General features: G+C 49.8%; 1 protein-coding gene across 4 annotated transcripts in view; it reads right to left on the bottom strand.

The window, feature by feature from the left end:
* Window positions 1-16,988, bottom strand: part of Mad1l1 (mitotic arrest deficient 1 like 1) — a 314,427-nt gene that overhangs the window by 73,418 nt on the left and 224,021 nt on the right. For all 4 annotated transcript variants that reach the window (XM_031338516.1, XM_031338517.1, XM_031338518.1 and 1 more), the window contains one exon: window positions 6,844-7,051. In XM_031338516.1, coding sequence (XP_031194376.1) covers window positions 6,844-7,051 — 208 coding nt within the window. The remainder of the gene's footprint in view (window positions 1-6,843; window positions 7,052-16,988) is intronic.

Here is a 16,988-nt window from a genome sequence, read left to right on the forward strand (position 1 = left end):
CCCCATAGCAGCCCCAAGTCAGACAGACTCCATACCAAACCTTTATGTTCCCCATGGCATGGAATACAGCACGTGGGCCACAGCCAAGGAATGAAGACTAGCTACTAAATTCAGCCCTGTGACAGCCCAGGCAGGCAGGTGTGCAAGCCACCCTTTCTCCAAGACAGGAAACTAAAGGTGGGTGTGGTAGCTGCCAAGCTAGACTCGGATGACTTCCCATGGGGACCCCGAGCTGAAGGGCCCTGCCCCTACCTGACTAGTGAGCACTGGCTGTGGCAAAACCTCCTGGCCTGGCCCAGCCCTGCAGGTCTGAGGGGGGAAGGTCAGGGCTGCTGTGTACATCCAGCCTGGGGTTCCAGGATGCACGCTTGTTTGATGTGTCATGCAATAAGATGCTCCCACTTCAATTACGGGCTGAATGAAACTGGAGAGAAATCCCTAATTGGGTACTTGGCTTCAGCTACCCGGCAAAGTTTACAGACATGCCAGGAAGGAAAGGAAACAAGGCAGTGAGCCGAGCAGCTCAACGTAGCTGGGACTGCGGCAGTTACTCAGCAGCCTCAGCAGACTGGTGTGTGTGTGTCAGGGGTGGGGGTTGGGGGGGACTAGGGATGGAGGGGTGTCACAGGGACCAGTTGGAGGCCAGCTTTGTCCTCAGCCGAGGGGGACTTGAGCTAAGACTCAAAGTCTAGGGATGTAGCTCAGCAGTGGAGTGCTGTGTGAGCCTTGGGTTTGCTCCTTGGCATCTCCAAAACAAAACAACACAACACAACACAACACAACAAGACTGAAGCATCTGCATAAGGCTCCATCTCCAAGGTGCCTAGGACCCAGAAAGGGGCAGGAGTGAGGTGCGTCAGCGGGAGAGGGAGCAGGGCTCTGGGCATAAGCTCTGATAGAGGTCTGGTGTCACCCTGGCTCTGGAAGAAGAGCCAGTGGCTGAGCAGCCCAGGTGGTGTCCACAGAGTAGAAACAGGCTGGGGAAGGGGGCTGCCACCAGATTCACAGTCTCTAGGCTAGGCCTGGACTACACTTTAGAGACACTGAAAAGAACCAGGCTATGCCGAGAACACTGCCCAGGGCAGCTCTCTACTACAAGGCATAGTCTTTGGAGCAGCTGAGAGGGAGGCCAGGGATTCAGACTCTTGGGAAAGCCAAAACTTGAGGTATAGCTTCAGCCCCTTTATCCCAATTCTAGGCCCTTGCTCACTCTACTATGCTGCCAGGGGCATGCTCACTAGATGAAGAGCTTTCAGCTCTACCTGACCTGGGACAGGAAGCCTGATACCTCAGGGTTCTACACCATGTTCCTTCCCATGGGAGTTCCATTCCTGAGTCTCATCCAGCTGTGGGGCATCCCCTTTGACATTGTTCCTTAGTTCCAGTTTAGGATCTATTTTCTACCCTGGCCCCTGAGTTCTGAAGTTCTGGCTGGACCCAGAGAGGGACTAATTTGTGAATGACCTGATACTTCAAGTATCAGGGTGGGATGGTCTCTCACAGCCTACACAGCCAGCAGTTAAACCTCAGGATAATTTAAAAAAAAAAAAAAAAAAAGAAATTTTGTATGTAGAAACATGTATGTGATATGTGTGACATATAAGTACATGAAGGAGTGATATGTGCATGTATGATACATATGAGCATGTGCTTCTGTACATGCATACATGCCATAATGCACCCATGAAGGTCAGAGGACCGTTTTTACTTGCCAGTCCTTGCCTTCCGCCCTGTGTGAGGGAAGCTCTCTGCTCACCAATGAGCACCCAGGCTGGCTGTGGTGACAGCCCGTATGAACAGGCTTGGCTTAGGCTCCCAAGTTTCCTTAGTGAGCTGATAAACTGTTCTATTTTCTTCTGGGTTGTTGTGGCTGATTCCTTGTGTTTGAAGCTGCAGAACCTCTGTCCTCTCTTCAGTGTATGGCTCAGGGTCAGGGTCTAAACCTGTCTTTGTCTGGATCACTGAAGAGCTGTTCTAATGACATCTGTCAGATGGCTGCCATGGACTTACTGCTCACTGTCCACCTCATGTGTAACTAACTTCTTACAAAAGAGACCCTTGGCTCAGGGGCTTCTGTTGGGCTCTTTTTATTCCACTTATCTCTTTCAGTAATTATGACTTTTTTTTTCTTTTTCTATTTCCTTTCTCCCCTTCTATTTGATAAGGATTTCACTTTGTAGCTCCAGGTATCCTATAACTTTGGGGCTTTGAGTGCTGGAATTATGTGTGAACCACCACAGCTGACCTAGCAATCACTTTTAATACCAAGTATGGCCTTTGCGTTTTCCTTAAGGACATTCTGAGCAGTTAATAGTTGTCCCAGCAGTTAAGCTACAGACAGGTCTGCTCTCTAACCCTCCCTCAGTGGCTGTCTTGAGTTCCTTCCCCAGGCTCCCTAAAGTCCTTGGGAAGCTAACCTTGTTCCCTGTGTCCATGCTGGTCTCACTCCACATGAACAAGTACGCATGTGCGTTATTAAATATAGCCTTGAGCATCCCAAATTGAAAGTGTAGTAGTACTATTTCTGTTTACTTATCTTAAATGCAATTGGTCTCTAGCACAACTCTAACAGAACATGTCGAAAGGGAGACAATATCGAAACAGGAGAGTGGAGGAATGAGCAGATGGAGAGTGGGCCACTTTATACCCAGTCACATGACTCAACAGTGGGGCTTTGCTCAGGGTTTAGGTGGGTATCCTGGGTGACATCAGCCTCCTCCTTAGGGGCTAGAAGGTGGCAAGCCTCATGTTCTCCCCAGGTGCAGGACACATGACATCACTGCGCTCATATTCTCTATCCCTCCTGCATAACCTTAGAGAAAAACATAAGATAGTTGCTGAAAGACCTGGCCAGGAATGTACACTCCCTTCCTGGAATGTCCCAGCAATACAAACTTTACACCCCGACCACAGGGCAGGGCAGGTGCAGATAATGACCAAAAATGTTTCAGTTCCCCCTTCTGGTGCTTAAGACTACACCTTGCCGGGGGCCACAAATGCTGAGAAAGGGCAGCACAGGCCCCAAATGGGTGTAAACCAATTCATGCTGCTACCAAAGTCTACCCTCAATAACTGTATAAAAACTGTGTGCTTGGAATGTTGGGGGTCACCTCTGCCCCAATTGCAGGATGGCCCCAGCGCGCTGGATCAATAAACCTCATGCTTATTGCATCGATCTCCATCTCCTAGTTTCTGTGAGTGGGACACCCCGGACGTAAGGCTCTTCGGGTCTTACACTCCCAGGGATTAGCCTGTAGCACCACGACAGTCACCCCAAGGAAGCATGAGGAGAGCACTATGAAGCATTACCCAAGAGAGACTACTTAGTGTGCAAATTAGATCTGAGGTGCTCTGCCAGGTGCAGGAAGCTGGGTACCATGCTGGGGACTTGGCTCTGTACACAGGAGGGATAGAGGAGGCTGTAGGCCTTGGGACTTGGGAGTGGATACCTGGAGCCAAAGGTGGTGCACTGCTCAACTGAGAGGGAACTGCTGAAAGTCTTGACTGAGATCGGCATATACAGCTGTGCCATATGGATCTATACAGTCCAAACTGCTATATTACTGCACTAGTCCTAGAAACTGAGAAAGCACATCTCCTGCAAATGTGTTTCTTCAACTAATGAGAAGGGAGAGAACTTTTGCTCTCTTGTCAGAATTGTCACCTGATAACTTCATTTCTTACAGTGTTTGTGTTGGAGCATAACTTTAAGAGTTGTTATTTTAAGAAGAGATGATTTTGTTTAGAAAGGTTTAACTTGGCTCATCCATTTCATTACATTTAATTAAGAAGTCCCCAGCCCCCAAGTACTGGAACTGGAACCCAGTGCCCTCAGGCACTGCAAGACAAACACTATATTGCTGAGTCATGCCTCACTGGGAGATTCAAGGCAAGGGCTCTACCACTGAGCCACGCCCCAGCTCCTCACTGGGGAATTCTAGGAAGGCAACTCACTCTACTAGTCTCTGGGACCTTAACTCTGCTGCTGTGTATTCCTAACAAGGTGGCCATGTTTCAGTACAATTTTATTTATGGTTCCAAGCCTGAATTTTATGGTTTCTACAGTGTACCAAGTATTCTGTGGCTTGCTGAAAACTAATATATTTATTTTTAAAATAATGTCAGCTTGTGGGGTGTTTTTCCTTAAATACGGTCCTCCTGTGTCCCTGCCCCTGCCACATAGATCATATGCATCAATGATATCTTGCTGTTCTACATGGGAAAGGGAAGGGAAGGGAGGTTGCTGCATTGGAGATGGACCCAACTGGCCAGCATTATTCTATAGACGTTGTGGTTCAGGGGCTTCAGAGCAAGTAGCTGACATTTCTCCAGAGTGGGACAGTTGTGTGGGACTCAGTGGGACACCTGAGACAAAGCATCTCTTTTCCCATTTAAGACTGCTCAGTCTACCCCTCCCCAAGAGAACAGGGATTGTGACTGGCCTGTATCAAAGCAAAGCTGCCAAACTGATTGGGGCATCCCTGATCCTCCCCTGCCACTCCAGCTGACCTAGGCCCCATAACAAAGGCCACTGGTATGGGGGAGCCATGTGAATCAAGACTGGAGCACCAGCAACCCTGAAGTCACATGTTCCAAGTGTAGCTTATAGTGTCTCAGGCCCAGATGCCAAGTGCTTAAGTGTCAACCCCAGTCAGACATTAATGTTGCATGCTTTTAATTCTAGCACTAAGGAGGCTGAAGCAGAAGAGTGGAGAGTTCAAGGTCAGTCTGAGCTACATAGGAAGAGTCTGAGCTAATCTGTGGTCCACCCCCACCCCAAGCCCCAAACTAGGCCCTGGAGAGTACCCTCATTCCTGACACAGAAAGGCTGAAGGTAAAGGAACCCACAAGCCAGCTTTCTTTCTCTCTCTTCCTCAGAGACATTTCTGGGATCCGCTGTGCCTAGTCAAGCAGTGATAAATTTGATCACCTCCAATGTGTCACTCTGACAAGATGAGATTGTTTTAATTTTAATGTATGCCTAATTAAACTGCAATTAACCAGCTTGCTGGCAGGGGCCAGCGACAGCAGGGGGCCACACACACTGAGCCTGCACAGCATTGGGAGGCTGGATTTTGGTCCCTATACACATGGTCAGCTTTTATCAGGAGGAACCTGAAAACCACTGACTTGTTTCCCTCAAGAGCCCAGCTGGACTCTGGGCTGCTGGGAGCCAGTGACAGGCAGGTGCATCTGTTGTAGAGGTCGCCTCCATCTGGCTGCCAATGTTAGTGAAATGGTGAGCCTGCAAACTCAGAGCTTCTAGGGCTTATTTCTGCTCTACTGGAGAGAGTGAGTGGTCTGAGATCCAGAAGGACTGGGTTCCAGACTGGGTTGTTTTACATGTGTGGTGTGTAGAAAAACAGACACATGGGATATAAGAAGGTCAATGTTAAGTTCCTTCATTCTGAAAACCTGCCATGGGAGAAGGGTAGAGGTGAAGGAGAGGGAGTGAGGATCTGCACTTCATGCACACACCCATGCCAACTACTCATGAAAAGAGAAAGAGTGTAAGGCAACAGCATCTTCTAAGCTGCCAAGAGACACAGGGTCCTGAGCTATACCATCTGGTACTTAGAGCTGACCTTACAGCAATACAGGAACCACAAGACTCATAAAGGACACTGGCAAACTGGAGGCCTGTCAGAGTAGAGCACAAAAGCTGGCAGGTATTTTTTAGGGAAAGCCAGGTCACAGACTATGGGTAACAACACAGACCACAAGTCATATGGAGTACCTACTCGATGCCAGGCTCTCTGCATAGAACCCCAGGGTATTGATTGCTTCTCTGAGCCCTGCAGCTTGACAAGACACAAGAAATGGTGCACCAGCCATTTTTGCTCAGACTTTGGGTCCTTGGGGTACCAAGCCTTCAGTCATTCCCCAGGTCCCCAGGTTCTGAGCGACACTGTCTTCAGGAGCCCTCCATGAAGGCCCAGGGCTGATGAAACAAGCAGAAGGGAGACAGAACAGGACTGCAGAGATGAAGAGTTCTCTGATGACAGTCCCACCCTCCCTCAAGGACTCTCACTAGAAATGCCAAGTGCCTCCTTAGGACTGGATGACAGACACACAGAAAGGAAACAGGAGCGACTGTTGAATGAGAAGTAGCTGAGAACCACATCCAAGAAGACATAAACCTCAAGACAACAGAGGCCCCACACTTACATCCTAGTCCTGGGGGTCTGAAACACCCTTACGGGTAAGGGAACAAGAGTGGTCTTAGGACAGGCAGGGTTGCTGCAGGAACTGGTCACCAGTATGCCTTTGCCCCAGCTCCCTCCTCACCCAGACCTAGTGTAAGCCCCTCCCTTGTACCCACAAGTTTAAACTTCAGAGCTCTAGAGCAAAGCAGAAGGGGCAGGACCCCATGGCTGCCATGCTTACCAAGGCTCAGTGATGGATGTCAATGGCCACTACAATGCCTCAAGGGTGCCAGGTACGTATTTGGATGGTTGTCACCCTGACTTACTGACTGGAGAGGGTGGTGAGAGGCACTGACTTTGCTGGTCTTGTTCTTCCCTGGAATCTTTGGCTTGGCGGCAAAGGGCCCTGGGCTCTGTGACATGTGCTTAGGCCAGTGAACAATGGCCCTGTTTTCTCTGAGGATTGGATTTACTCATGATTAATGGGCCACATATAAACTGATAAATGGTATTAATTTGTTTTGGGGGGTTTGAGACGATCTTAGCTGCTTGCAAACTTGGATGACTAACCCTGTTTGTGAAGGCTGCAGGGAAGCAATATGTCTCAGCTGGTTGCAAGGGCCAGCAGGCTAAGCCATTTATGCAGTCCCATGTGCATACCTCTCAAGAGACCAGAGAGTTGGGTGAATTGACCTACCTGCCACCTCCTTGGATGAGGGCAGGCTGGAGGCAGCCTCCAGGTCAGCAGGGATAGGGCCTCCTCTCTCTAGGGCATGCACAAGTCCCCGTAAGCGCTCGCATTCCTCCTGCAGCCGGTCATGGTCCTCACGCTGGCGTTGCCTGGCCATGCTGGCTGGGTTCAGGCTCATGTGTAGCACTTTGGTTCGACTCTGGTTGTAGTCACCCTAGAGGAGCAAACACAGAGCAGGGTCACCGGGTGCAGATGAGGAGCTCAGGAGCACAGAGCACAAGCAAGGAGGAATCCTGGTAGCACATGAGCATTTGGTGGATCACAAGGTGTGGCAACTGCTGTGACCACCCTTGTACAATGTGCAGGCAAGCCCATTACCAATCTGGATTCTCACTTCTTAAGAGTGCAGAGACCACTATCTGAATTTGGGGGTGGGGGGGCTCAGGATGTGGCCAAGTGGTAGAACACTTGCTTAGACTCAGCCAGTGAGAGCTGAGGGTGTGGCTCAATTGTACAGTACTTGCCTAGCATGTATAACCTGCATCCCATTCAGTCCACACCCAATGAATCTGATGTCAAAAGTGAGTAACTAGTCTCATAGTGCCTGTCCTCCAGTCCTGTGAGCCTGCTAGCTATTCCTTTCTGTAAGAGGTCTAAGAAAGGGAGGTCCAGAACTGAACACACAAGAGCACCTTGCTCCCCAGAATGGCTTTACAGGGAAACTGTGACTGTGGCAAAGAGAGTTCCCATAGACTCACTCCAGCGCCTGAAGCTAACAATACCCAGGAGTACCATACACCATCATTGTTTCCTCAAGCCAGGGGACAAGCACAGGAGAGCAATGTGGCTGATTCCAAAGGCAGTGACTGAGACTGGTGGCACCGGAGTAGGTAGGCAGGATGCTCGTGACCTTGACATCTCACACACAGATGACAATTCCAGGAAGCCAGGTCAAGATATAAAAGGCTGGATTACATTTTTTATAGATTTATTTATTTTATGAGTCTTTTGCCTGCATGTACTATGTGTACTACATGAGTGACTGGGCCCATGGAGGTCAGAAAAGGTTTTGAGTCCCCTGGAACTGGAGTCACAGCTGTAAACTACCATGTGGGTGCTCTTCAGACATCTCTCCAGCCCCAAGAGGGGGCTGAGAGTGTGAGAGGAAAGGATCATTCATCCTGTGGTGATGATGTCTCAAGTAGGACAGACAATGTGCTGGCATGAGAGAAACAAACAGAAGCTGGTGCAGCAGCGGTATCTGGGAAACTGAGGCAGGAGAATTATGAGTTTGAGAAATGTAAGTTTATCTGGGTTACATCAAAAAGGAAAAAAGGACTGAGTGTATGGTGGCAGCATGAGGGGAGGGGATACATTATACCTGAAAATACTCTGGGCCCTAGGGAAGAGGTGAATCTCAGAGTGGAATGGTTCTCGATAGTTCATTCACCTGATCAGCTCACACCTAGATGTTATTTGGAACTCAAAAGTAATCAAGAAAATGTCAGCCACTGAAAAAGAGGCAAAATGAATGAACAGTTACTTCACTGACAGAACCCAAAGAGCCAATGAGCACAGAATGGTATACACATGAGCTATCAGGAAAGCCCAGACTGCAGCCAACGAGATAGCCATATGGCTAGCACAAAACAGGCATCCCATGAAGAAAGGGTGTATATGCTTGCATGGCACTGAGTGGACAGTGGGTGGTGACTGCAACGTTCCATGTGGTAGTGACCGCAAAGCCACTGAAGGGGACCCACTAAAGATGGGAGGTTCTCTGCTGCCTCCACTGGGCAGACTTCTATGAGGTCTGAGGTGACTTAGGAAGTCAAACAAGGAGTTAGTTGTCTTCTCTGGCCAACCTCTTCCCAGGTGCCCCTGCTCTCAGGCATGTAACAGAGCTGCCACAGAGGGCAGGATAGAGGCAGGGAACTGGCCCATGATGAGCCTTATACTGACGGCTCTTTGATCCAATCCTCAAAGCCCAGGTGCCAGTGGCTATTCAGCAAGGCACACTGAACTCCATGGCCACATATAGGAGCTTCCTTGCTCCTCTGGCCTCAGTCTTCCCTCCCAGGATGCCTGCTGAGGAAATGGGAAATAGCCCACCCATTTAGACCGCAAGGCACACAGAGCAAAGAAGCTGGGAGACTCATTTAGTGAGACAGCCGGTGGTCAATAAGCCTCCACGACCCATGAGCTAAGCTGCCGCAGGCCACTGCCCCCTGTAGTGCCAAAGAGCAGTATGATCTTTACCTGGAGTACCTCACTCAGGCCAGTCTATCAGCCTTTAGCCATCCCTCCTGATAAGCTTCCAGGGGCCAAAGGGGTTAAGAGGAACCGCAGAACAGCAAGATCTTCATACAAGCAAACTGACAGCCTGCAGTCCCCCGGGATGGGATGGGGTGGGGTGGGGTAAGATGGGGAGCACAAAGTGCCAAAGCTACCCGCAGGGAGCAGTAGGGCTTACAAACTTGGCTTCCCAGGCCACATCCTGAGTATATTCTCATCAGAAGGAGGGAAAGGAGGAGGCCACGAGTCAGAACTAGGAAGAGGGAGGGAGGGGGAGCAGGCTTGGCAGGCTCTTCAGAGCTTTCCTGAGAACCTTGTAAAGCCCTGGGGATGAAGAGGCTCCCAGAACGCTAGCTGATTCCCTGGCTTTCAGGGTTGAGACTGTTACTTGTGCAATTTCAACAGTCTGTTATTCCGTGCAATTTCACCAGTCTGTTGGGGAGATAAGCAAGCATGTGAAATCCACACCCACACCGCTGTGACAGCCCTGGGGCTGGACAAGCATCTCAGCTTCCCTGCCCAGCCCAAGCACTGGGAGCTGGGTAAGGATCAGAGCCCAGCCTGTCACTGCCTGTGGAGCCAGCAGCCACAGACTATAGGCGTGAGAACTGGCAGGGAACAGCATCGTGTGTGCCAATGAAACCATGCTCACCCAAACATAGGAATTTTTATGTGGCCTAGGATATTCCTGATTTTTCCTTTTAAAGACTTTAAAAACCACAACTAAACCCTTAGTTTGGGTGCTATAGAGGCTGACAGGCTGGGTCTGGGAGATCGCAAGCTAAAGTGAAGAATAACTGGGTCCTGGAACAGCTCCCATAGCCCTGTACTGAGTGAGCACACAACACAGAAGGCATCACAAACCTCCTGGGGAGAGCTGGGTGTGGTGGTGCACACTTTTTATCCCAGAACTCAGGAGGCAGAAGAAGGAGGATCTCTAGGAGTTTGAGGCCAGCCTGGTCTACATAGTGAGGTCTAGGATAGCCTAGGCTACAAGTGAGATCCTGTTTCAAAAAACAGACAGACATATACATATACACATAGAGGGAGGGAGGAAAAAGGAGGGAGGGAGAGGGAGGGAGGGAGGGAAAGAGAGAGAGAGAGAGAGAGAGAGAGAGAGATCCTAGGGAGGAAGGAGGCACCAGCCTGAGCCCCTCCTGCCATGAGGAGCTCCAAGGCAGGCCACCGTCTCACTCCGTAGAGCATGAAGCCAACAGTGAAGCATCAGTGCTTACTCGAAACAAGTCTCCAGCCAGGCACTGACAGACGACAAGTGACAGCCCATCACTACCCCTGCTGTCCCCTCTCCACAGCGCCTGCACCTTATAACACACTTGGTCATCTTAAACACTTGTTTTATTAGCTGTCCCCTACCAGAGGTCAGCTCCGTGAGGACAGGGCTGTCTGTCTGGTTCTTCACAGTGCTTCTGGCACTGACAGTGTGTCAGGTATGGCAGAGTCTACCGGATGAATGCTTAACAAATAGAACATTTCTCGGGCCAGAATGTATTTCACACCCTTAGAAATCAGATCACCAACTGAAGCATAAGGAACCAAGAGGTCCAGCAAAACAGCCTGGCCTCCCTCCTGTGACAGACACAACATCTCTGCTCCTGAGTAGATATGGGGCCGATGCTGCAGACAGAAGTGACCCCAATTTAAGAACTCTCTTCCCTATATGATCACCTAGAGGTACAAGGGTTACAGATGAAGTAATAGCTGTCTGTAGACACCACATAAATGGAGAAGGCAGGGCCAAGGGCACTGTCTGAGTCCACAGCCATGTGTGCACCCAGCATCCACCAGGTTTCTGTGCTCAAGTCCTGTAGCAGGGCTGAGAGAAGGGGTTTCAGAGCTTGGACTGGGAAGGAAACTGAGTGGCAGAGGTCAGTGGCCACATGGTGCAGGAGGTAAGCCGTGGGTGTCATTCATGTTAAGGCTTGTGTAGCCTTCAGACTACTAGAGAGAGCTATCAATGCTACCACCACCAGACATGCCAAGGACCTTGGTGCAAGGAAGGGCCAGCCAAGAACTACATAACAAACATGGGAGGGAGGCTGGGCAGACCCTGAGGGGTTGCCATAGGCCAGGGAAACAGGTCAGTGCCTTCTAACATGTACTAATCATTAATCCACCTGGCCAGGAGGTGCTGTCAGTCATGCCTGCTTCTGTGCCTGGGCATGTTTGAGCACTTGAGGGGCCAGGCAGCCATGTACCTCTAACTACAGCAGAGGAACAGAGATCCCTCAGGGGAAGAAAAGTCCCAGGGTCATGTTCACAGCACCAGATCCTATCTCAGTCCTGGTTTGTGTCTGCTTGGTTTCCAGGCACACCTGCTGCCTGTTTCAGGGCCAGGGACATCAGTACTGATATGAAGAAGACTGTCCAGGGGGCCAGTGAGCATTCGAGACGAACAGATGGGAACAAGCGAGCAACTTCGCTGAGTCTGCCACAGGATGACAGCTTTGAGGAAAAAAGGGGAGAATGGCTGTAATCTGCTGCTAAAATTTGTTGCCTTGTTTGATTCACAGCTGAGGAAACTGGAGGCACTGACAAGAATCTCAAAAGGAAAATTCTGGAACCTTCCTTTGAAGCCACGATGCAATCATTGACTAAACAAAAACATCTCACTTGCTGAGTGAGCGAGCGAGCTGATGTTTTCTGCTAATGATGGTGGGCACACAGGAGCTGACAGAGTGTGTGGCAGGAAGGTGTCAACAATGGGACTTTCAGTGGCCCCTGCCCAGATCTATGGATAGTGGTGCTGGCAGGTCTGTGCAGGGAACTCCTCCAGGGCATGGTAAAGACTCCCTGAAGGGCAGGTGGCTCTTCTGCCCACTCTGTGACCTTTTATCCATTTAAGCTGAGGTGATCAGCCACTGTTCTGTATCCAGAGAGCCATCAGCAGGCACATAGCTGAGTGGGTAAGTATCTGGTGCATTTGGTTCGTATAGTGTGTTCTTTCCCTAGTGTGTGAGTGGCCTTCCACAGGCCCTCTGATCCTCCAGGCCTCAGTTTCCCTCTATGAGGGGGAACATGGTGAATTTGGTCCCTTTTCTGTATGTATGGGTGTGTGCAGTGTACAGCATATGATCGAGTATATAGACACATATGAAAGCATGGAGCAGGACATGGAGCTGGGGTAGGGGGTCATTCCTCTACTGTTCTTAGTTTTACAGCCTTGAAACAGTCTTTTCATTGAACTGGAAGCCCACTGCTTTAGTCAGTAGGAAGCTCTTGGGCTTCACTTGTCTCTACCCTCCATTACTGAGGTTATATGTGCCATGCCTGGTATTTTATATGGCTGCTAGAGATTTGAACTTGGGTCCTATCCACTGATCTATGTCCCCAGTCCTAGTGAATCTGGTCTTTAAGAACCCTTCTGGGCTAGAAAGATGGCTTGGGGGCTAAGAGTACATATTGCTCTTATAAAGGACCCACATTTGGTTCACAGCACTTGTATCAGATGGCTCACAATTGCCTATAACTCCAGTTGCAGGGCACCCAACATGGGCACCTATAAGTATCCACATGGTGCACATAAGGTGTATACAGTGTATACACACACACACACACACACACACACACACACACACACACACACACACCCTAGCCTGTGAGATGGCTCAGTAGATAAAGAAAACAGGTACTTGTCAATGCTGACAACCTGAGTTCAATCCCTAGGACCCACATGACAGAAGTAGAGAAGTGACTCCCACAGGTTATCCATACACACGTGTGCTATGGTACATGCATATTCATATAAACAGACACACAAAATAAATAAATAATAAAAAATAATGAAAATTAAAAACTAAAGTCCAGAGGAAAGCAACCCCTGGCTCCTAATCCTACAATAGAACCAGATCTCTTAACTATATCTCCACTGGAGAACAGCTGCCCCTAACCTCACTCCTCTGGGTCCAATTGCCCCAGGGAAGGTCCAGGCAGCAAGCTGAGAGCCAAGGAAGGCTGCCACTGGGTACCTGACTCGCATACCAAGAGACCCTGCTGGAAAGAGGCAGCAACTCGAGAAGAATTAAAAAGCACAGTTAAATAACTGCTGCTCCTCATGCATATTTATAAGTCACTCAACTCAAAACTAAACCAATACCTCTCCCAGCTGAGCTCTGCAGCTCCATAGTGAAAGCGAGGTTTCTGTTGGGCTGCTGGGTGGGTCTGGGAGTAGTAGGCAGAGCTGGATTGAGGAAGTAGCAGAGACCACAAGTGATGACCACAGGACCCCCAGGTGGTCACTGTGTGGCTTCCCCTGCCCCACACAGCCTGTGGAACCTGCTTATTCAGGGGGCCAGGCTGGACCACCCTCAGCAGCTCCAGAGATGGACTAGGGGAATGTTTGGGCTATCACAGCTCAGAGCTGTTTTTACTACACCGTCAGGTACCTGGTTCCTAGTGACTAAGGTAGATCACAAAACAGGACAGGATGTATTAACACAGCACAAATGCCAGGCTGGACTGCTGGGCTTCAGAATACAGTCCTAAAGGACTATGGGTAAACCTTGCTTAGCCAAGGAAGGGCTGGTGGCTTCCATGGTAGCAACACCCTTGCTGAGGCAGCCTAAAGAGCTACCCACACCAGACCTCAGCCTCTTCTGCATCTCATCCTTTAGACCCTGGGCTGTGAGCTCAGTTAGCAACATATGAGAGAACGTGTGTATGTGTGTGTGTGTGGGGGGGGGCGGGGGAGGTAAGCTGGGACAGGAAGCCCTTGAGGCAGGTTCTCCCAGGCTCAATGGATTGCCCAGGGCTTCACTTTAGGCTTCCAGTACAAGACTTGGGCAACACCAATTCGTCAATACCTAACCATGTAGATCTAAGGGAAAGGGGGTAGCTAACTTTCTCATGCACAGGCCAGCACTCAGAGAGAAGGGCAAAAGGCTAGTGGCCACTTCAGGATGCCTAGGGTCCTCTCTCTTTAGTTGCTCTGTTTGGGCCTCCTGGAAGGGCCAGGCCTGGCCTGGAAGTCAGTGATCTACAGTCCCAAGCAAACCCTCATGCTCTGAAATGAGACCACTGGGTTGCTTCCTCTACAGGCTTTAGCTGTTCCTGAGCTGTGGGTATCACCAAGTGGCTCCAAGTCCTTAGGAAGAACAAGAGGGTGGGCATGTGAGCATGTTCTTTGCAACAGCTTTGCAGGGTGGGCAGCTATCACCTAGGTGGCTCATGGGGTTAAAAGCCAAAGGGTCAACCAACCCAATGTTTTTAGGTCCATCTCTGTACTCTAAGCAGATCCTTAGTTTGTCTGCCTGTCCACCTGTCCATCCTCATCCCTAAAGCTAAAGTGCTGAGACTAAGGCCTGTCTATTTGATCCTGCCCTAAGGCCGATGTTAAACATGCCCAGGTGGCTCTCTCAATGGTCCATGGATCTGAGGTTTCCTCGAGACACCCCTAAGAACTGAAGAATACCTACCAAACTGGGGCAATTACCAGGAGTTTCAGTTGCAAAGAGATGACACCCATCAGCCCCTGTCCATCAGAGTAGGATCGGGAAAAGTGGTGCCAGCAGTAAATAGAAGGAGCCACGGGGTTTCAAGCACTTGTGTCCCAAGGCCCTCTGTCACCTGGTGGACCTATGGGCCACCATTCCCTCTTCCATCCTTACTGTCTCAGCAAGAAACTGTCTGCTACAGTTTGCTTCAGATAGGCTCAGAACCACTCCTCTCTCTCCCACCCTCAACAAAATCAGAGCTGGCAAAGCCAAAGTGAGACCCCGGGACTATGGCAGCAGCTCAGGAGACTGACTATCTGGGAATATGCAGTGCTGTGGCCTTCCAACAAACTGGACCAGTCACCACAGGGAGGACTATGTAGACTACACACAAGCTGGGAGATAATTGGCCACAGCAGAAGCCAGAGAATTATCATGACAGGTCTCCAGACCCTGGGCCTATGCTCCCTCCTTCCTTTCTCCATCTGTCTTGCAACCCAATGCCCTCAACAAACCAAATGAGGAAACAGGTCTAGAAGGCTGAGGCTCCAGAGCTGATATATGGGTATGCTTTAGTTGAGAGCCTACATAGAGCACTCAGCTAAGCTCAACTGTTGGCCCAGCTCCACCAGCTATGAGCTGGGCTGATACTCAGGATCCTAATCTCAGCTTTGTGACACGCAGCACTGAGGATGAATATGGCCTCACTGCTAGTGACAAGGTTGGCTACCCCAACTGGGCTTCTATATCAGCACAGTCAGGGTGTGGACATGAAGTGGACACTGTTCTTGGAGGAGGGGCAGGTATCCTATTTGTGTCTACCAGGCCATAGCTTAGACTGTCATTCCCAGCAACCCCAGAATGGGCCAACCAGAAGGAACTCTGGAAAGCAAGTAGTGTCTGTTCTTATGACCTTCTCACTGTATAGTAACTGGCTGCTGCCCAACCCCCATGCCTGGTTATTAGTGACAGCTGAAAGGAAGCTACAGAGACATGAGCCAGCAGTAGAAGGATCAATTAAGAGATGATGGTCAAGGGTCAATGAGGGGTGAGCAGGAGTCTGTGAGGGTGGGGCCGGAGAGCTACCACCCCTAGCACATTGATGTGTATGGCAGGATCTTCCATCCCTGACCCTGGGTCTCTATCACACAAAGATGATTCATTATGTATGTATGCATGCATGCATCCCTCTCTCTCCCCCTCTCCCTGCCCCTCTCTCTTTCTCTCTCTCTCTCAGACAGTCTCCTCGAGCTCAGGCTGTTCTTGACATCTCTATGGAAGCCAGGAAAATGACCCTGAACCTTTTGATGATGATGACCACATCTGGTGTGCTGGAATTACAAGTGTGCACCCCCATGCCCAGTTTACGTGGTACTAGGAAGCAAGCTCAGGCTTCCCGTATGCTGAGTGTCCTATGAACTAAGCCATATCACCAGTTCCTTTTGATTTTTTTTAACTGTGAAAAATCCCACTGAAACATGCCTTAATGTGCAGCCAATGTGTTAAGCATATCCACTGTTGTACAACCATGACTGCTATTCACTCCAAATCCCTCCTCTTCCCCAGCTGAAAGTGGCATTAAATACTAACTCCCTGCCCCCACCCCAGCATGGCTTCCACTTTTCCACTTTGCATCTCTAGGAACCAGATATTCAAGGGACTCCGACAGCATGGATCTGTGTGGGCCTCCTTAAGTTTTCTTAGCGAGTGTCTTCAGTGTATCCATACTGCAGCAGGTGTCAGGATTTCATTCTGGGGTAAATAATATTCCATGACATAGAAAGACCAGGGTTTGGGGCTGGCGAGATGGCTCAGCGGGTAAGAGCACTGACTGCTCTTCTGAAGGTCCTGAGTTCAGATTCCAGCAACCACATGGTGGCTCATAACCACCTGTAATGAGATCTGATGCCCTCTTCTTCTTCTTTTTTTTTTTTTTTTGTTGGTTTTTTCGAGACAGGGTTTCTCTGTGTAGCCCTGGCTGTCCTGGAGCTCACTCTGTAGACCAGGCTGGCCTTGAACTCAGAAATCTGCCTGCCTCTGCCTCCCAAGTGCGGGGATTAAAGGCGTGTGCCACCACACCTGGCTCTGATGCCCTCTTCTGGTGCATCTGAAGACAGCTACAGTGTATTACACCGGAGCAAGTGGGGCCGGAGTGAGTGGGGCCGGAGCGAGCAGGGCCATACTGAGTTCAATGCCCAGCAGCCACATGATGGCTCATGGCCATCTGTACAGCTACAGTGTACTCAAACAAACAAACAAACAAATAAATAAATCTTAAAAAAAAAAAGAAAGACCAGGGCTTATTCATTTACTTATCTATCCATGAACACAAGTGCTCCATGTGAGCCCAGTGAATGAATATTCCTTCCATCTCCTGCCTATGAACCTTCTAAACTTGTCAGGCCA

This window comes from Mastomys coucha, unplaced genomic scaffold (genome assembly GCF_008632895.1).
Source record: "Mastomys coucha isolate ucsf_1 unplaced genomic scaffold, UCSF_Mcou_1 pScaffold22, whole genome shotgun sequence".
Lineage (NCBI taxonomy): Eukaryota > Metazoa > Chordata > Mammalia > Rodentia > Muridae > Mastomys > Mastomys coucha.